Source organism: Amblyomma americanum, chromosome 10 (genome assembly GCF_052857255.1).
Source record: "Amblyomma americanum isolate KBUSLIRL-KWMA chromosome 10, ASM5285725v1, whole genome shotgun sequence".
Classification (NCBI taxonomy): domain Eukaryota; kingdom Metazoa; phylum Arthropoda; class Arachnida; order Ixodida; family Ixodidae; genus Amblyomma; species Amblyomma americanum.
In genome coordinates, this window is record NC_135506.1 from 43,217,524 (window position 1) to 43,238,745 (window position 21,222).

The 21,222-nt window shown below is 46.6% G+C and overlaps 1 protein-coding gene across 1 annotated transcript; it reads right to left on the minus strand.

The window, feature by feature from the left end:
- Positions 1 to 4,788: 4,788 nt before the first annotated feature.
- Positions 4,789 to 14,252, minus strand: LOC144106694 (uncharacterized). The gene is made up of 5 exons (XM_077639534.1): positions 14,113 to 14,252; positions 13,977 to 14,029; positions 10,505 to 10,666; positions 9,384 to 9,500; positions 4,789 to 4,960 (listed from the first exon to the last, which is right to left on the minus strand). Exons 2-5 carry the CDS (start codon positions 13,984 to 13,986, stop codon positions 4,911 to 4,913), a joined length of 339 nt encoding a protein of 112 aa, XP_077495660.1. The 5' UTR covers positions 13,987 to 14,029; positions 14,113 to 14,252; the 3' UTR covers positions 4,789 to 4,910.
- Between the last annotated feature and the right edge of the window lie 6,970 nt (positions 14,253 to 21,222).

Consider the following 21,222-nt stretch of genomic DNA (forward strand, 5'->3'; position numbering starts at 1 on the left):
CAATTCCCTCGTCCAGTCCCGGATTGGCGATACCCTCAGCTCGGGAGGGGTTCCTGAGGGGACATGTCTAAGCATCTGTTTCTCAGCTCCTCCAGAATATCGTCATCCGCAAGGAGGTTTTCGTTAAGGATACGTATTATGTCCTTCCTGTGGGCAGACTTGCAGTTCTCTGGGTCTAAAAGATAGCGCAGCAAATGCCGCGTGTCCTTCAGTCCCAGTTTACCGCTAATTTGATCTCAAACCTGGCCTAATTGCTGCTTGGCCAAGTTCTGTGAATGGCTCTCGATGCCCTTAGCTAGTCAACCTATTCTTAGGTGTAGCTTACCATTGTGTTTTTGAGTGCTGAAGGCTCTGGTACGCTTGCCACAGATGGAGGAGGCGACTATCCACCGACGAGATCTCCTCCGGAGAGGGAATCTCGCGGGTGGCAGTCTCCACATCCTGTATGGGACTCGAGGCCCAATCCTCTAGGTTGTCGTTAGTGGCAGAAGCAGTGTTGCTCCCTTAAGGTTCTCAACCTATCCCAGTCCGCGATGCGGGCCGGTCTCTTGTTCTTTCCCTTTAGAGAACCCTGCGTAGCGATGGACATGACGATGTAGTGGTCACTCCCGGAATTTTCCAGAGTGTTGATCCACTTTACGTTCGAGATATTCTAGCCTAGAGCGAGATCCGGGCAATTCGCTCCTACACCGTTTCCTATCCGTGTCAGTGTCGCAGGGTCTGTGTACAGGGTGAAACCCGTGTCCTGTATGTGGTTCCATAAATGCGTGCCCTTCTCATTATTCCTCTTGTATCCCCAACCTGTGTTAGGTGCGTTGAAATTCCCCACCACCAGGAGTGGAGAGCATCCAGCCTGCATGGCCGCCGTATTTAGGGCAGCGATGATTGGAGGGTGGTCAGCTTTTGGATTACTGTACACATTAAGGATGTATAAGGAGCAGAGACCTCTCTTTTGCGGGAGGAGCTCAATCAAGAGGCAGTCCAAGTCGATGCCGTCGAGCGGGTGTGTTGTTGCGTTCAGACTCCTCTGAAAGAGGACAGCCGTGTATGGTGTGACTATATCTGGAGGGGGAAACGACTACAATCCGGCAGTTTGACCTCGCAATGGGCCTCCTGCAGAGCTATCACATCTGGAGCTTCTGGTCCTAGGTTTTTGATACAACTTGCAGATTGTCCCGCTTAGCGCAAAAGCCCCTGCACTTCCACTTCCATGCTCTTGTTACTTTATGGTTGGCCGCCATGGTGGAGTCTGGCTTGGTTAATGGGGTCGGACATCTGAGGGGGGGGGAGGGTCTACCATTCGGCAAGAGAGCGGATGGTGCCAAAGCAGAGAGGGCATCCACTCTTTCCTGCAGGGTTTTACCTCGTTAATAGTGGTGGCTTGTGTGGCCTCAATATTACTGATAAGCGTTTCTATAGCATCCATGCAGCCATTAATATGTGTTGAGAAAGCGGAAAAACGCTCGACCATGCGGGAATTGACTTGATCCATGAACACTGTGAGGCGTTACTCGATCTTGTTAGCGAAGGCTTGGTAGAGGGGAGCTAGTCTCTCCTCAAGGGAGTCGGTTTCCGTTTCCTTAACTGCTGAGAGTGCCCTCTTTTTCACAGGAGGGCTGCGTTGGGGAGAAGATGCAGGGGAAGACGACACATCCGAGGCTGAAGAGAGTGCTTCTATTGATATCGGAACTGCACTGGAGCACCCCGAATCCGGGGGAGAACTCGAGGAGTTCCCCCTACTCATGCGGAGCTCGGCGTATAGTGCGTCTAAGCTAGCCTTTAGCTGCCTATTCTGATCTCTTAAGACCTACAGCTCCGAATCCAGAGATGTACTTTGTTTAGATTGGGGGGCCACGTGTGCCCAGCTCACCTTCTTCTCTTGACCTGCCGGCAGCTGGTCCTCCCTGTCCCCCTCTTCCTTCTTGAAGTGGTGGGAAGGACGTGGATCGGCTCCGGCTCCTCCGTAGCTACTGTCCGGAGTCTGGTTCCGGTGGCTGGAGTTGGATCTTTATCTTCTTCGGGAGCGACGTCCACCCGACGAGGATCCTTGGCCGTCCTCACGGAAACCTCATCTTGGTCTTGACTCTTCTCTTGCTGGGATTTGGACGTATGAAGTGGTACTTGCGTTTCTTGTTCCCCGTGAGGTGGGTACCGCTGCAGATGATGCAGTTCAGCGTGCAGTCCGGGTCTTCTTTCGGAGTGTGCTTCTCCCCGCATCGATGACAGAGATTCTTCTTTGCTTTCGGGCAGGTGTCGGTGCGATGACCGGTGTTACGACAGTTGAAACACGACTAAACTTTGCTGTAGAATGGGTAGCAGCTGTACATGCCTCCTAGGAAGCAAAGAGACTTGGGTACCTTGGTTCCCGTAAAAGTTATGAGGATCGAGGTGGTGTTTCCCAGCTGCCGGGCGTCCACGATCGGAAGGGTCGGATTGAAGAGGATCAGGCCATACATGATCTCCTTGTAGTTTTCACCGCTGTGGGCTTGGTAGATGATTCCTCGGACGGAGTCGTCCAGGGGTGGGAGGTAGGCACTCATCTCGAAGGTATGGTCTTCGAGTTGCAGATTCTTCAGGGCGACATACTTCTGTGCTCTGATATCCACCGGAGTACTAATTATGAGCGTATTGTTCACTGGGTAAACACGAAGACGGTCTGTCTTCAATGCCTCTCGGCAGTTGAGGCCGAGTCCTCGGCATACGGCGGTAAAGATGGTCGGCGTTCCGACCGCGCGGAGGCTAAGTCCGCCACGTGGCCTCACCACAACCTTGTAGTCATCGACTGGAAGCCGTGGCAGCGGCGGCTGCTGTTTTCTGGGCGGTCGGCGTAGCATCTGCGACTTCTTGACGACTGACTTGGCGGCAGCGCCGCCAGATTGCTTTACCGTGGACGTGGCGGTACTAGCGTTCAGCGTACTTGCGAGCTCCTTCCTGGCTCGATGTCCGTCGCGAAACCGCAAAACGGTCTCCCAATGCTGGGCGTTGAATTTGTCCGGGGATATCTCCTCCCTTTGCACAGCGTACTCCATCTTGGGTAGAGTCGGAGCCGACCACGTGGTCTAAGCCTAGCACTGCGAGGCGTTAGGCCCAACCGCGGGCTTGTCGGGCTCGGAAGGAAAACGCCCTAAAAAGGGCGAAAAATGCCGAAAGTCTTCCAAAAACCGATGAAAGGTGGTGACGGACACCTTCACTGACCTCTGGAAACGTGGTCGCGGACCACTGGCTTCGTAAGAACGCCAGAAATTGGCCAAAGAGCGGGAGCCCATGCGGAGCACGTCCGCACCGCACGGCGTCCAGATGGCTCCCTGACCCGTTGGTATGCATTTTGATTTCGAGAGCTATGCGTGTAATAGCTGGCTATGAGGAAACAGAAAAGAGGAGGAGGAAAAACTTTATTTAACAAAATGGAGTTATTCGAGCTTATGGGTGAGGTGCTTTTCTAAGGGCTCCACTGGCTAGAGCTGCCCGGCGGACCTGGTGAATGAGGGCCCGTTGGTCCTCCAGGTTATCGCTGCTAATCGCTGGTCAGCAGCGCCTCTCACCGCTCACAAAACGTGCTTTCTGTCTGCAGATTGTATGGTTTGGCCAGTCCCCACGGAATGTGGAAGAGTGTATACGGCGGGCTTGGCACTAGGGACATGGGTTTGCGTATAAAGTTAGGTGTATGATATGGAGTCTGTGGAGGTTTGTAAAGGTGTTCGTCTGTATCTGCTTCCAAGAGCGTGCGTCTGGAAAGTATGAGATGAGGGGAGACGTCCGCGCTGAAAACGTTTAATCCCATTTCACCCTGTACACCGTATCTCAACCCTCTCGCTTCTGCTCTCCCTCTCCTCTCTCATTGCCCGGCGGATCCTCCCTCGCGGGGTATAGAGCGCCTCAATACCTGGGAGGACTGGGAGACTTAGCTGAGCTTCGATGACTTGGTCGTGTAGACCATCGCTAACTACCGGGCTGCCAGCGTTATGGACTGTAGGAAGACGCCTCAGTGCAGTGGAGCCATGAGGGGGCACGGGAGCCTGTCCTCAGTTTTTAATATTTTGATGATGATGATGAAACCCAAGACGTTCGTTATAAGTAAAGGAAATGAAAAGCGTCAAATAAAATTTTTAGAGGAAATGATAAATCAAAATTAAATTTGAAATTCTCTTTATTGGTTTTAAGAATCATCAGGTGGTCGACACTATTCGGGAGCCCTCTATCTATTATACGGCATCTCGGTCTATATGCTTAATGAAAGACGCAGTAACTGACTCGTATCTTGGTGGGCTCATACCTACAAAGCCACACATCTTAATGCACCCTTAAAGATGACCTTTGTTATCGGAATTCAAGTCCTTAAATTACAGGAGCCAAGGGCTGTGGATGGTGGTTAATTCAGACGACAAAATCGACCCTGATCTGTTCGGCGATGCTCATAAGGTCACGAATTCGACCACGGCCGTGGAGTCCGCGTTTCGATGGAGGCGAAATGCGAAAACGCCCGTGTGCTATGCAGTGCACGTCAAAGAAATCCAGGCGGTCTAAATTTGTCTGTAACTCTCCACTGCGGCCTCCCTCAAAGCTCATATCTGTGGCTTGTGGACGTTAAATCTCACAATTTACAAGTCATTTTGTCCACTGGCGACACCAGAAAGTGGCCAAAGGAAGAGTTCGTTGTGATTCGGAGCTTCGTAGCCTGGAACTATTGTTCAGTCAACACATATTGCTTATGATCGTCTTTATTGAAATACTATTGGCATGTGAGCTGTCAGACACAACATCAGTTCAGCTATACGCTCTGATGCCGGTTTTGGTAAGCGCTACGTTACGCACGACGCTTTCCCTTATTGTAACGCGCTGCAGGAGGGGGGGGGGGGGCGCACCTCTGCCGAGCATGTCCAGGTAGAGCACGGTGAACACGTTGAGTATGATCATCGTGAGGAAGAGGACGAGCAGGTATCCCGTGTAGCCCTCCATGAAGCTGCGTGAGGTTGAAGAGAAAATTGATGATTTATTGGTGTGTGGTAGAGGTGCTGACGAGGCAATGAAATCATCGTAATTAATTAAATAATGAAAGAAATGAAAAAAGGGGCGTTAAAAGGCGTCAAAATGCCCAGAATGAAAAGCCAATGCTTGATTATGCTAATTAAGAAAATTTAGAGTGCGTAATTGATCAATTAATTAAATGAAAAATGAAAAAATAAAAATGTGTTCAAAGGTGTCAAACTGCTCAGAATGGAAAGCCTAACCTACTACGCTATCGAGTCATGCCCTTAATGCGGACCTTAAGTGCCCCCTCCAATTTTTAATTAAATGCCTGTATATGCTTCTTCATTTTTGTGGTAATAGTATAGATTGCTTTTTGGCCTCGGTAGATAATTAGTAAAAGCCCTTTGGATACAGCGGTGGCAGCCTACATCTATTTGGCGTGTCTTCTTCGAGTTCATTGCTTTATCTTTTTTTTTCTCTCGAACTAAGCAACTCTCGCTGTCCTTGATTGATTCTCTAATCTCCTCTTACTCCATGGCTGTCTTCTAATCACAAAACGTATCGTATCTCTGCAGTGATCTCGCGTACTGTGGGTTGGAGGGCTTGGAATTGAATGATGCGATCTATCATTTCTCTGCCTAGCGTGCACCAACAGGAGCTGCCATCTGTGGCACAGAATTCTTTCCGGTAAGAGTTCACCGTCGAACACTGAACCCAATAGTCTTTCTAGAGCTCCGCAACAGCTTCAGTAACAGCGTGATCACGTGGCAAACGCGTGTAGAGTAAGCCACCTCAGCGGCTTTTCCAAAGTCGTTCAACAGTCAACAGCTGGTCTGAAGCCTGTAGCCTACAGGCCCACTTGCATTACTGGGCTATCGCAAGGCAAAGGTGCCAGCAACATTGAAAAAAATATAGGAACCAAAAGAGATTCTCAGTGGGGGGAATAAAAATCTAAAACTAAATCACCCAACTGATCGGGACGGTGGGCAGACTCACGGCGGAGTTGAATTAATATAACAACGACGTAACTTGAAAGCAGCGCCGAATAGTAATTTTTGACTTGTCTTTCTAACGCTAAGGCGCCCGTGTGCTGTGCGATGTCAGTGCACGTCAAAGATCCCCAGGTGGTCGAAGTTATTCCGGAGCTCTCCACTACGGCACCTATTTCTTCCTTTCCTCTTTCACTCCCTCCTTTATTCCTTCCATTATGGCGCGGTTCAGGTGTCTAACGATATACGAGACAGATACTGCGCCATTTTCCATTCCCCCAAAAAACAATTATTATTGTCTTTCCTCTAAGCGCCATGTACAATGAATATTAAACTATACCGCATGTATGAAATAAGCTGAGTAAGTAAGCAGTTTAATCGCTAAGATGCACTTCTTTTCTGCTGGAGTTCTTTTTTATGCAATAAAATCGCATGTATTTACAGTCTTTTCCAAAAGTAATCAGGCTTCTTTAGCGCTTCTCACGCTCTCAGGATACGTACTATCATGCAGAGGAGGGCAGTGATGGCGCAGGTTCACGTCAGGCTGGTTATCCTCGCAGTATACGAGAATCGTCAGCCCACTTTTTTGAAGCGAAAAGCTTCACTACGCTAGTCAACACCGCGCTTCGCGTGAGCCGGCGTATGTCGGAGCACGGGTGACGTCACGCACGGCGCAGGTGGCCGCCGCCGACTCCGTCGCCTGACCTTTCGTTTCTCTCTCTCCCTCTCTCCCTCCCTAGTCAATACTGCGCATGCGCCACTAGTGGCACCGAGCCACTGGTGTTCCGCCGCTGCGCAGCGCCTTACATTTCCTCGAAAATCCAACTTTCAGTTTTCTCTTTCTTCTTTCCCTCCCTCCTTTAGCCCTTCATTTACGGCTCAATTCGGGTGTCAACCGAGATATGTGATAGTGTTACTGTGCCATTTCCTTTCCTCAGAAAACAAAACAAAACAAGTGAGCCGACAGCGTTCATAGAGTTCATTGGCGTTGACAATTTTGCAAAGGTCGTTCATTTTCACGAAAGAAAAAGAAAAGGCGCACAACCGGCTCCGTGCGCCAGTGGAGACCTCGATCTCGCTTTCGCTTTGTATATCCTGGATTAGCTGAGCTAATCCACATTAATTTTTTTCGTGCCCACACAAGCCGTGTTACTTTTTGCAAAGAAGGCACTTCACTTGCTCTTTGTGAAATAAAATTCTTATCCCTCCATTCTGACCTACCAATTTACGTACAGTGGAAACTCGTTATAACGATACGGTTTTTATCGACATAATGAATATAACGAAGGAATGACGATTCCCCTTGGAAGCTCGGCCAACACGGGCTATAACGAAGCTATGGATATAACGAAGTAATCTCCGGGCTCCTACAAGTTCGTTGTAACGAGGTTCAACTGGACTCATTTCGATCAGGATCATATACGAGTCGTTATGAATAAATATTTCATTCTTGCGCTGCGAAACCTCCCTCCGTGCGACACTTTTCCCTCGCCTGCTTTGTTATCATTCATCCGGATAGCGATAAAACAATTTCAACGCTTGACTGGCAGTCAGTTACATAGGCCTAAGTCATTTGTTTTCTCAGTGATCAAAACTATTGAATCTCCGACTGAGATATTAATAATAATTGGTTTTTTGGGGAAAAGGAAATGGCGCAGTATCTGTCTCATATATCGTTGGACACCTGAACCGCGCCGTGAGGGAAGGGATAAATGAGGGAGTGAATGATAAAGGAAGGAAGAGATGCTTGTAGTGGAGGACCAACTGAAAAATTGAAAATTGGTTTTTGGGGAAAGTAAATGGCGCAGTATCTGTCTCACATATCGGCGAACACCCCAACCTCACCGTAAGGGAAGGGATAAAGGAGGGAGTGAAAGTAGAAAGGAAGAAAGAGGTGCCTTAGTGGAGGGCTCCGAAATAATTTGGGCCACCTGGGGATCTCTAACGTGCACTGCCATTGCACAGCACACAGGCGCCTTAGCGAATTGAAGCAAAGTTGAATATTCTACACATTCAATCTAGCGCTTACGGTTTACACTGATGACCATGTTACAAAATCCAGCTTACATGGGTTGGCGTGCTGAAATGTGAGAGCAAGAAAGAAGGAAGAAGCATCAGTAACAACCATAAAGTATATACTATGGTTATAGTGTGTATTATGAGGATCAAAAAAGGGAAAACAATTGCACATCACGGGCTACCTTCTCTTAGGCGCCCAGACGACTCTTTCAATAGCGAAAAGAAGAGTATTTGAATAAAGCATAGGCAATATTCCAGCTCTCTCCCAAAATAATGTGGAGCTATGAGTCGTTTGAATTAAAATATAAACAGTGTGGAAGAGCTTTTATTCTTCCATTAAAGCTGTGAATGAGGCCAATAAATCGACGTATGGTCGAGTTTGACCTGTGCTTGAGTAAATTTTTTATAAAGTGTTATAGGACAGAAATTATGCTATGCCGGGACGTGCGATATTTAACAAGCTGGCCAAAATTGTCGCTATTAGTGCATGCAGTTGCATGCAGTTTGGCCGGTAAAAACTGAAAGTTATTCAAGAAAATCTCATACCTAGGAAGACTTTTATAGAATCTCTCTTCGTGTAGGCTTCCACTTCACACGAGCCATACAAACTCCTTCATACCGCTTAAAAGGACACACAACTACTTATTTCAATATGTCTTTTCAGCAAAATTCTATCGGTTGGCTCCTTACGGCGCTGTCGACATTCTTCTTTCGGACGTTAAAAAGACATTATTTTTGAGAAATATGCAGAGTTGAAAATTGGAGTATTTTCCCCACTGCTAGATCTGAACTCGTGCAGCTGCTGATGGCGTCTAGGCAATTCTAGACTCAGTGATGACTGGTTGTGAATGGTGGCGGAACGTAGCCTCAGAGATCAGCATTCATAACTTTCGACGTCATCGCAGTTTGTTTGCAGAAACGGCCGATGGTTGCGATAAATGCATTCAAATTTTTAGCCTCGTATATCTTATAAAAGCTCCGTTCTCAGTTTAATACAGTCAAAACTTGTTATAACAAAATTGTTTATAACGAAATAATGGATATAACGAAGTGATGACGATTCCCCTCGGCAGCTCGGTCAACACGGGCTATAGCGAAGCTACGGCTGTAACGAAGTAATCGCCGGGCCCCTTCAACTTCGTCATGACGAGGTTAAACTGTATAGTCTGCCAATCGAATACGGTAATCAGTCGATAAAGGCGAACTTGAATTCCTCTTCACTGTCCTCTGGTTGTATGCAGAAGCGTACGCAACTCATGACTTCTTAGCAAGAACAAAATGAGTAGAACAAAACTGAAAAGAGCTCTTACAGTGAGTCAACGACAAAAAATTGCATGAGGAATTGAGTCAGGGTGCAGCGAGTTTTCTATAGCAAAATGCCACCGTTCACTGAGTTGAGCCCATTACCTGTGGTGTAGAGTGGGCGTTGCTCAACGCCCTCGGCAACGGTGGTGGGGTATGGAACTTCTGCTTCCGTACGACGGGCTATGCTGGTTATAAAGCTCGCGTTGGGCGTCAGGACATCTGCAATGACATGTACACAGATCATTAACGAAATCAAGTGAGGAGCACCACGTACACTACGAGTCTCAGTAAATGTGGTTCGCTGACAAGAAGCAAATTTCGTGACCTGTAGGTTGCCGTGCTATACGTGGTGGTATAGTAATGCTGGTAGTGATAGTAAAGCCGTGCATGAGGAATAAACTAGTAATGTCAGAAACAAAAGTAATGTAAACCAAGCGTTGTTGCAGCGCTCAGTGCTCTTACACTGCATTTTGTCGATTGTGGCAAGGAAGAAAACCAGGGATCAATAAGAGCAAACTGAAGTCAGCATACTTCCAGCTATATCCACTGCAGTATAGTGAACTAGAATACTAGTATTCTAGTACACTATACACTGCAGCGAGGTTTCGTATTTGGCTTGGCTAGTGTCCGGAAAAAATGTGGATTCTACCAATCAATCGGCAGCTGCGCCAGGGTGCTCTCCTTTGCTCGCTGATGAAATTATTGTAACAGTACGTTTTACATTTCTTAATTAAGCGTTAGCCTGCTATAGAAACTTTCACAGAATATTTTCGAGGTTTGTCGTGAGAAGACTTGTATTGTTGTGGCCGAATCCCCGTTTCATGTCGAACAATACTGAGCCAAATACAAAACCTCACCTTCCCGGCATTCCTGCGACTTCGCGAGGTGGATGAAATGCAGCGCCATCTGGTTTCCCTGCAGGTAATACTGAGAAGATATATGCAATGCAGGACAGAGGCCTCTCCCATACCACGCCAATTAACTCTGCCTGCACCAGCCGCGGCTAACTTATACCCGCTAACTTTTACCCGTTGTTTGCTCTCCGTTTCCTTTTTTTGCGCTGTATTATCACGAAAAGGGCATCAACACGCCCAGTTTTCTCTTCACAGAAAATAAACATACACACACTCGCATTTGCCTGAGGCGCCATATGTAGAATTGCTGGGGGTGACAAGCATATTATTTGTGCGTCGTCTAAAAAAAATTCGGTGGCGAATGCATACCGTCTCCTTTTTGGGGGTCGTAGCTTCCGCCGTCCTCGCTAGGGGACACCACCGGCGGGGGAGAGAATGAAGAGGATGGGGAGACAGCCGTCGTCGGATCTTCGGCCTCAGTCGCCGAAGACACCGACGGCGGGTGATCAGCTGGCGGCGGTCCACTCTCCCCTGCAAACGAGCGCGTGAGGACTCAAGCTCTACGCGTTCATCTGTCCGCGTCAGTGTACGTGCAGACCAACGCTTTTTAAAGGTTCCGGTGGTGCCGTTCCAGCCGAGAAGCTTAAAAATTACGAAGGGCACTTCAGACTTGAGCAGGATACGTTGCCGGACCTGTTGCTTATTGTCAGTCATCATGAAATCACAGCGCTTGCAGGCGAATTAAGACATTGAGAGGACACACACACAACTACGCTTAATTTTTTTGCCGTTTCTTGAATTTTTTGCCACGTTAACTGTCGCCTCATCTATGCCATCTTTTCACCTGTTTGTATGCCTCGTTTTTACCCTTGTTATCGTTTTTGCTCTCTTAGTAGTTGGCATTTGTTGGCTCAGCCTTTACTTTTTTCTTGCGATTGTCCTTTTCGTGTTGTTTTTCGTTTTGTTGGGGATGAGCACTCCCGGATTGTTTGATCACAAGTGGCTGCTACAGATTATCGTCTTCTTATGTGTAGTAAGTGCGCTTGGAGGTCAATGTCATTCAGTAAAACATAAGGCCCGGATCAAAACACGTCCAAAATAAAGTTGGTAGTTCAGCGCAGTTGTGTGTTTGTCCTCTTCGTGTCCTGGTCTGCAAGCGCTGCGATTCCATGACGACTCACTTAAGACTACTTAGTGCTGTGAATGCGAAAGAATCTGTTTGTCATCATGGGCAGCTAGTTAACTACACTTGTTTTCTAGTTAGTACCAGTTACTAACTAGTACTAATTTCTCAAAGGCGGTCGTGTAAACGCCTTAAGGAAAGACCACACGACATACGCGTACATATAAAGCGCCTCTTTAACCAAGCCTCCACGTCGCATACAGCTCTAGCTTCCGGCCTGATGGTGTCACTTCTGGTCTACGGGACAATGGTGACGCCACACTAAATTTTCGTGACCGCTTTTGCGGTCAACACCGACAGCACCGGGTTTTATTGCTGATGAGCCATACAGGGTTTTCGCCTTAAAAATGTTTTCAATTGGGATGGCCACACTTACCAAAAAATTTATCGGAATACCTACTCGCCTTTTGTGTTGGCAATCTGATACAATCAAACGGTGGAAGTGACGCCACTTTCGGTCTGGTGATATCATTTTCCTTTAGCTAATAGGAATTTTCCGGCTGGCTGACTTCACTTACTTCCAGCCAATGGGTGCATTTTATAACAGATGACGCATTTTTTCCTCCTGGTGTAGCTTTTAATGTAACATATTAAAAAATATTGATACGAGGTGGCATGCCAAGGAACAGGACGACATGATGAAAGATGAAAATATGACTTAATGGCTCAGGGCCTAGCGCTCCGTCCCGCGCCACTGCCCTCTTCGTCTTCTAACAATATGATGGTTCAGGGTAGAGAACCCAAGCGGCAAGCCGGGCTGAATGTATTTCGTTGAGCCTCATCAAGAAAAATATCTCGTAGAGAACTTTAATATAAGTAGGTTAAGCTTAAAATGATTGACGTGAATGAGAAGTTGGTCTAGATGGTTTTAGTACAAATTGAAGGGGGGGGGGGGGGTAGCATGATAGACCAGCTGGTACGCGAAGAAACCAGATACCACCAGCGCTGAACTGTGCAGTGAAATTTGTTTCCAAGAGACGAATACGCTAAATGTGAAAAATCGCACCTGCGCACTGGTTACAAATCCCGAAAGACAAAATCACAAAATCACGCCGCGGTGGCTCAGTGGTAGGGCACTCGACTACTTATCCGGAGTTCCCGGGTTCGAACCCGACCGCGGCGGCTGCGTTTTTATGGAGGCAAAACGCTAAGGCGCCCGTATGCTGTGCGATGTCAGTGCACGTTAAAGATTCCCAGGTGGTCAAAATTATTCCGGAGCCCTCCACTACGGCACCTCTTTCTTCCTTCTTTCACTTCCTCCTTTATCCCTTCACTTACGGCGCGGTTCAGGTGTCCGCCGATATATGAGACAGATACTGCGCCATTTCCTTTCCACAAAAACAAATTAATATTATTATTATTATTATTATTATTATTATTATTATTATTATTATTATTATTATTATTATTATTATTATTATTAAAATCACAAAGGAAACGAAGTTACTTGGCCCGCTTGTCCGGATATACATATTTCCTGTCGTATAAGACATTAGACGTACGGCTTGCTGAGAGACATCGTCCTGCTTTCGTATTTCGTGAGGCTGAACTACCTCCCTGGTCATCAGCTGGTCCCCCGTGGCGAAGTATTACCAGCGACAGTGTTTGGGCTAGTTGGTTAAAATTATTTTAGCGCCGAGATGTGCTACACACAAGACAGAAGGCAACACGAGCGCTAACTCAACTGTTTAACGACGTGAAAGCGATCGACATATACAGGATGTTTCGTCTAAGACTTTACACCATTTTTAAAAAGAGGCTTTTTCAGTTAGTTTTTTCGGCACAGCATTGTCAGCGGTGTAGTACATCAACACGCAGCTAAGGCGTCCTAAACAGCAGGCTGGTTAAGTAATATTGTTCTATTTTGGCGCGATGTAGTCAAAATTTGTTCGGCCCCAGCGCCGAGGGTAACCGCATTTTCGAAATTCTAAAAACTGATATGGATATTACTTACGGTGTGCTACACGCCTGCAAATAATTAAGGAGCCTAACGGTAATAAATAAAAAGTTAATTATTCAATACTAGTTAACCAGCCTGCTAGTTAGCACGTCTTAGCAGTATTCTGATATACTACACCGCTGACAATGCTATGTCGAAATAAGCGCTCTTCTAACTCAACTAATTTTTTAAAAATTGTGTAAAGTCTTAGGTGAAACACCCCGTATACCCTTCCAAGACCTTTGTACATGCGCACGCATACAAGGAAACAACAAAATGCAAGCAAAAGGTCTTATCACGCCTACTATGATGAGACCTTTTGCTTGCATTCCAATGGGGTAGCCGAGTCCGCAGGTTGTTTTACTAACAGTAACCACCTGCTCGATGCAGAGAGCAAAGCATTTTATTCACTCCCGAGTTTCGTAGCGAACGCTGCATGTAAGTGAATAATATCGACATCTGCGTGGTATGTCGTGACCGAAAACTCTCTTCCTCTGACCGAAAACGCTGAAGTTATTAAATAATCTGAGGAACATGTGGCTATGAGCACGAATCTGCTATCTATGGTCAAAGGGTGCAGGCGTGCCTGTTGGGGGCGTAGGTGTGCTGCAGCCATTGTTATCGCGCTTTCTTGTTATAAAGAAGAGACCTTCATACCTAATCCACAGCAGTGCCAAATGACTGCCAGTTCAACCATCGATCAATGGCTGCCCACTCACCGCTGGCCATCGACGTGGTCTTAGGCTACTTCCGACCGGTGATTGGTGAGCGTCTGAAAGAGGCACGGAGATACGTTTTTAGATTTAGCCGGCACTTCCACTCACTGTGCCACTGTGCGCAATCAACTCGCCTTACCCAGCAAAATCCAACCGCAAGAGCAGATCAATTCAGGACCTGGACTGGATGCTACCTGCTTCTTTGTCTTCGTCTTCCCTAACCACGAACTTAATTGCGCAATATCAAGCCATAAACTGCTCGTCATGATGATGTTCATGTGGCACCACTCTGTGTAGTAGAAAATTGGGTTGGGTTTTTTTTTTTTTGGGGGGGGGGGAAGGAAATGGCGCAGTATCTGTCTCATATATCGTTGGACACCTGAACCGCGCCGTAAGGGAAGGGATAAAGGAGGGAGTGAAAGAAGAAAGGAAGAAGAGGTGCCGTAGTGGAGGGCTCCGGAATAATTTCGACCACCTGGGGATCTTTAACGTGAACTGACATCGCACAGCACACGGGCGCCTTAGCGTTTTTCCTCCATAAAAACGCAGCCGCCGCGGTCGGGTTCGAACACAGGAACTCCGGATCAGTAGTCGAGCGCCCTAACCACTGAGCCACCGCGGCGGGGTGTAGTAGAAAAGACGCATGAGAAAAAAAGAAGTATTTGCCAATGAACAGCAACAGCCTTAAGGTAGACACATCGATCACGGATGCTGCAAGGAAGATCACAAAAAATACCGGCAGAATGATCACTATTGTGGTTAGCAGAACTATCAAGTAACTGCGCACGTATTAGTTTTTTTTGTAGTGATAGCTACATTACGGTAACATTTCGAGCCTTCAGCGTGGCAGCGCCACCACGCTGTCACATGGTTGGTCACTTGATGCAGAGCAGCTGCCGGCGTCGTGACTGATCACGTGGTTCATCACGTGACCAAGTTTCACTCGGCCAGCTGTAGCTAATGCGTCTCTGCAGGTTTAACCAGAGCTAAACAACCACCATTTTTTCATTTTGAGGATTTTCATGTGGCATAAACTGAAGCTGTCGATAAGCTAAAGTAGAACGGAAGCGTGCAGAAAAATCTGAGCAGGTTTCGCCGCAATTTGCAAAAAATACCACACACTGCGGTGGCTCAGTGGTTAGCGAGCTCGGCTACTGATCCGGAGTACCCGCGTTTGAACCCGACCGCGGTGGTTGTGTTCCGATGGAGGCGAAACGCAAAAGGCGCTTGTGTGCTGTGCGATGTCAGTGCACGTTAAAGATTCCCATGTAGTCGAAATTATTCCAGAGCCCTCCGCTACGGCGCCTGTTTCTTCCTCAGTTCTTCTTTCACACTCTCTTTTATCCCTTCCCCTACGGCGCGGTTCAGGTGTCCGCCGATATGTGAGACAGGTACCTTCGTCATTTCCTTTCCTCAACAGTCAATTTAATTCAATTAAAAAAATACCCTCCCGATCATGGCGACAAAAAAAGAGAAAGAAAACGAAAAAAAGAGACAGAAAGAAACCGTTTTGTACACGCATCCTCCCGAATTTTCCTGACTCCAAGGTCAAAGGAAGGTCGTGCAGAGGACAAACGATCTAGGAGACGAAGGTACGCATACTGTTGTTCGCAACAGCAACAAAGTTTGTTGGCGCCTGATAGGAAACAGGAGGTCGCTATGTCTTTGCACCGTGATATGCAGCGCCGATACAGACGTTGCTGCAATTCGATTGCTGGAGGACGCTTGCGTAATGGCGCCGGACATAGTTTGCAGTTGTGTGCAACATGTTGGAGAAGGAAACCTTCAGCATTCTTTTTGCTCAGAAGTTGATAGTTTCCAGATGGCGAGGAAGTAGTAGAAATAAATTGCAACACGCCTTCTAGTGCAGGGAACAATTGTCGCCATGGTTGGGTTCAAAGGCCAATTAATAACAACAACAACAATAATAATAATAATAATAATTCGTTTTGGGGAAAGCAAATGGCGCAGTATCTGTCTCGTATATCGTTGGACACCTGAACCGCGCCGTAAGGGAAGGGATAAACGAGGGAGTGAAAGAAGAAAGGAAGAGATGCCGTAGTGGAGGGCTCCGGAATAATTTCGAACACCTGGGGATCTTTAACGTGCACTGACATCGCACAGCACACGGCCGCCTCAGCGTTTTTCCTGCATACAAACGCAGCCGCCGCGGTCGGGTTCTAACCCGGGAACTCCGGATCATTAGCCGAGCGCCCTAACCACTGAGCCACCGCGGCGGGTAAGGCCAATTAAGGGATATCACGTTTTTGCAAGGAAATATCATTTTATAACCTTACTCATTCTTGTAGTTTAGAGACAAACATTAACACCTTAATATCATCTGCATATCAAAACATATGCACCCTCATAATAGCAGTGGACAGGTCGTTAACAAATATGTTGAACATAGTGCAGGGTTCAACGGAAACCCGTCTGGCGGTGGAGATTCGTTCTGCGTGTGGAAAGACGTGGAGATTGAAAATCACCTGTTCAAAAACCACATAGTGCGAGTGAAGGATCGGCTAGGGAAGACAGACTGCCCTGACATCGTGTAGAAAATTATTTGCAAACGATGCAACGCAGTCTATATAAGTGAGAGCTGATTTCAGAAGGCAGTTCAAAGTACACCTACCTGACTATAGGAACGAGAAAGTGGGCTCTAACGTCATAGCACAACGCCATCAATAAGCGGGCCACTTGACTGACTTAGATTCTCGCGCATACTTGAAAAAAGACATTTTTATCTACGCTCTTGTTCAAGGACACCCTTCATATTCAACTGACAGCAGAAGCGATAAACATATGATAGCGCGTTAGCGGTCTGCAGCATGGTGAATATACAGCGGAAGGCAAAGACAAAGGACAAGAACAGTAAAAGACGCGCACGGTTGATAGTCAGCGCCCATGTGTGTCTTTGCCTTGCGCTGTATATTCATGAACCATGTACTATCGCGCTCAATATGAGTTGCAAAGCACCGTCATCGACCGGAGCTGGCTCCCTCGTCTACATCCTCCAACAATCGCTCGGAATTCTGGGAAGAACTGTCATTCCAGGAAACGACCACACTCCCTCTCCGGAAACAGCTTAGTATAACTGAAATGCATTCAATTTGACTGCGGTATTCTACTGCATCCCAACTACCATCGATAAGTTCGTTATATATTTCCTGTTAATTGGGCCAATAACAGGAAATATATAACGAACTTATCGATGGTAGTTGGGATGCAGTAGAATACCGCAGTCAAATTGAATGTATTTCAGTTATACTAAGCTGTTTCCTGAGAGGGAGTGTGGTCGTTTCCTGGAATGGTAGTTCTTCCCAGAATTCCGAGCGATTGTTGGAGGATGCAGACGAGGCAGCCAGCTCCGGTCGATGACGGCGCGTTGCAACTCATATTGAGCGTAGTACATACGCTCTGTACGAAATCTTTTTCCTGCATAAGCATGCAACTGATATTCTATTTTCGTCCCTAGACACTCTATTTTCCCTCCCTGGCCATTCTAGTTTCGTCGTTCTTAATTTAATGACACTGAAGAGTGCTTGCTTTTTCACGTATAGAAAAAATATTGAACATCAGAGGAACAAGTACACAGCTTTGCGAGACTCCGTGCACCACAGTGCATGGCTGACAGTGTGCACTCAAAATGCTGACGTACACCTCCGTGTTCATGGAGTTAACTTCTAATAAAATTCACAAAGAGAGCTCCTTACCCCATAAGCTCTTAGATCTTTTTTTAATGAGTAATGAGTGGATGACTAAATCAAAAGCCTTAGAAACCTCGAAGTATTCACAGTCTACTTTTCCGCCGTTTGTAACTGTTACGTCGGAATGACGTCACGCCAGATTACGGCCATAGTTATCGCCGCTGCCCCCCCCCCCCTCACACTCCTTCTCTAACCGTTTCGCACAACACCTATATTAACACACATCAAAGCAATAAACGTTGTCTTGACCCAGCCATTGCTGTGTATGGTGCGGATACTTCAGTAACTGCAGGAGCAACGCGACTAAGAAAAGGAACGAAGTTAGATTCACTCTAGTAGGACATTCTCGCGTGCTAGTTGGTTCATAGCTCAAGAAATGTTAAAACTACGCAATAAAACGACGACATAGGCAACGAGGAACACACGAAACACCAAGAGTGCAAACTGCCAACTGTTTATTCATGAAAAATACAACACAGTCTATATCAAGCGAAAACTCATGCACGTGACCGCCTCGTCACTGGCACATGTACAGATGAAATAGAGGTGAGAGCACAGCTGACTAACCGTGTAATACTGCTGAATACTAAACAAAAATATAAGAAAACAATATAAAACAATAGAAAACCTTCAGCGAAAGACACACTGCGCTTATTTAAAAACAAAAACAAAAAAGGGCAGCAGTAAGTGAGCGGGACAAAGATGAAAAGAACGCAAATGTCATTCAACAATTAGCTGGAGTAAGGGCGAAAAGAGAGGGAACAAAAACATGAAGGCGAAAAACAAAGCATCAAAGTAAAGGTGAAAACGGCGAAGTTAAAAACGTGAATCTGCGTTTTTATGGAGGACAAACGCTAAGCCGCCCGTGTGCTGTGCGATGTCAGTGCACGTTAAAGATCCCCAGGTGGTCGAAATTATTCCGGAGCCCTCCACTACGGCACCTCTTCTTCCTTTCTTCTTTCACTCCCTCCTTTATCCCTTCCCTTACGGCGCGGTTCAGGTGTCCAACGATATATGAGACAGATACTGCGCCATTTCTTTTCCCCCAAAACCAATTATTATTATTATTAAATGAAGAAACTGGCATGAAAAGGGCAGAATGGGTGCGAATGTGGGCACAAAAAATCGTGGTAAAAAATGTTTAAACTCAGTTAATGACTCGTTAATATTTTCACCCCTGGAAGACTGAACGGTGCGAAAAAAGACAAAAATTTACAAGACGCCCTCCAGAAAAGCAATTTCCTCTGGTAACAGCGAAACAGAGGGAGTACTGACACACATGTTACTGGATTTTCTTATGTGCAGTGCTTTCACGACTTCCCTTTCTGTCTGATTCCTCGATCTGAACACAAGGGTCGTGTTTTCAAACAAAGGCAGCGAATCTTTTTCTTGCCCTCACCTTTGCCCTTGCAGCTTTTACAGTGTTGGGCTAAGTGACCTCCTGCATTGTTTTTCACAGTCCAGCTGTGTTCACGTGCCCTTTCGTCGAAGCACCTACCGGTTCGTCCAATATATAGGCCCTGTTACAGGCGAGGGGGATTACACAAACAACCGCAGAAATGAATACACTCTGTGAATTGTTCTCGTGCTTGATGGAACACAGGGGCCTGCCCTGCTTTTTCCGTGCCACCAAGGCGCACGCTCTTCTAAGCTTACACGGAGCCGAGAAGACAACCTTCACCCCGTAACGTCTGGACACTTTTTTTGATGTTATGTGAAACACGATGGATATGTGAGACACGATGGATTCACTCATACTGCTTTTCATAAAGCCGTCCTGAGCGCTGCTGATCTTTTCTTCCAGGTAAAATGCAAGATGCTTTAGGAGAACATTCTAGAGTATTTTCATGAAGGTATAGAATCAGTGACACAGAACGACAGCTTTTAACATCCTGAGAGGCGCACCCCTTCTGCACGGGAATAACGACTGGCGTACGTCTTCCAAGATTTATAATACCATTCGCGACAGGCATAGATCAACAAGAAACAGAGCGCAACCTTTCACAATGAAAGATGACGCGTTATTATGGACAACAGACAATTTCAGAATAATGACTTCGCTGTCGTCATGTGATAAAATAGACGATAACGCGAGGTAGTCGTCGCGGAACTGTTCGCAAATGTCCTGCGTAAGGTTAGGTGCTAAAGAGTACACCTATGAAAAAAAGTGATTTGCGAAAGCCGCGTAATACAGCCGTGATCAGACACTCTCCGGAGACGAGTCGAATAACTCTGCGTTTGCAACTTGCGCCACACTCCTACTATCACATATCGCCAAAAAAAGTGGTCTGCTTTAGTATGCCTATCGTGCCTGTCTTTGTTGCTCTGAAAAACAGCTTTTACCAGCGCCCTCAGTGGACTAAAGCGTTCGTATAAGCCCTCGATAGCCTTTTTTGTTTCAACGGCCGGTTGTACTTAAGTTCCACACAAAGTAGCTTTATGGACCTCCTGCATGTTTGTAAACAAACGAGGTGGCGCTGCAGTCGCTAGCGAGCTCGTGGTAGGCAAAAGGTCGGGGAGTGGCGTCGCGGATAGGTGTTGAGCGCGGGTTTTCAAGGCTTCTAGGCGCGTTTCCAGTTTCTGCGAATCATAGCAATGGTCGATGCTTCCAACTTAGTGATTTGTTGAAGTACACGAGCTCGCGTTGTCCACGTGCGGCCTATAAAGAGAAATTGTTTGCCACTCTGTATTGTATATATGGTTAGTAGTAAACATGTAGAAAGCGTTCCTGCCGTTTATTTATGCGCTAGGCATTGAATAAAACAAGTTTTGACACTCTGCACTAGCCGGAATGATTTTACTTCGGGACAGTAGTGAGGGGAAGTGCTGGCGTTGTTTCGTCGGAGCAGACATGCGCTCATCGTCTGCTGACATACGTACGTGTCGCGCTGCGCGAAAAGTGAGGACAGCGTCGTGTCCCCGATCTCCTGTCTCGCTTAGCGCTGTTTTTAGCCGCATGACCACGCACCAGCCAGGCCGACTTGTCCTCTTGCTAAGCTGGTCGATTTGATGAAAATTTTTGATTTCTAGAATTATTTTCGTTCCTAGCCCTGAAGTCTAGTTTCGTGACGAAAAATTATAGCAAAATATTGAGTACAAATTTATAAATTACGCTTTTTAGAAGTGTGGTCGTCAAAAATTGTGAGGTAATTTCTTTGATTTCAGTGCCGCATTTCTTTGACCAAAGCGAAAGCGAAGATGCCATAAACGAGGGAATAAACTTTAAGGTTCGTTTTCTGACCTCTCACATTTTCTGCGACTGGATCACTCACCTTCGTAATTCGCATGAAAATCAAATGATTCCATTTGTCGCAAACTATTCCTGAGACGTTGAGGAGCGTAATAAATCTCTCGATTTTTTTCCCTACACGTGCAGTATTTTGTTAGTTATTTTTTGTAAGAAACGTTTTCATGTAACTATGCATGCATAAGTACTGATCATATAGAAAAAGAACTAATCGCGTCATCATACAGAACAGGGCTTTATGCACATGCTGGCATAAAAAAACTGCGCACTATCTACTCAATTATTTGAGACCTAC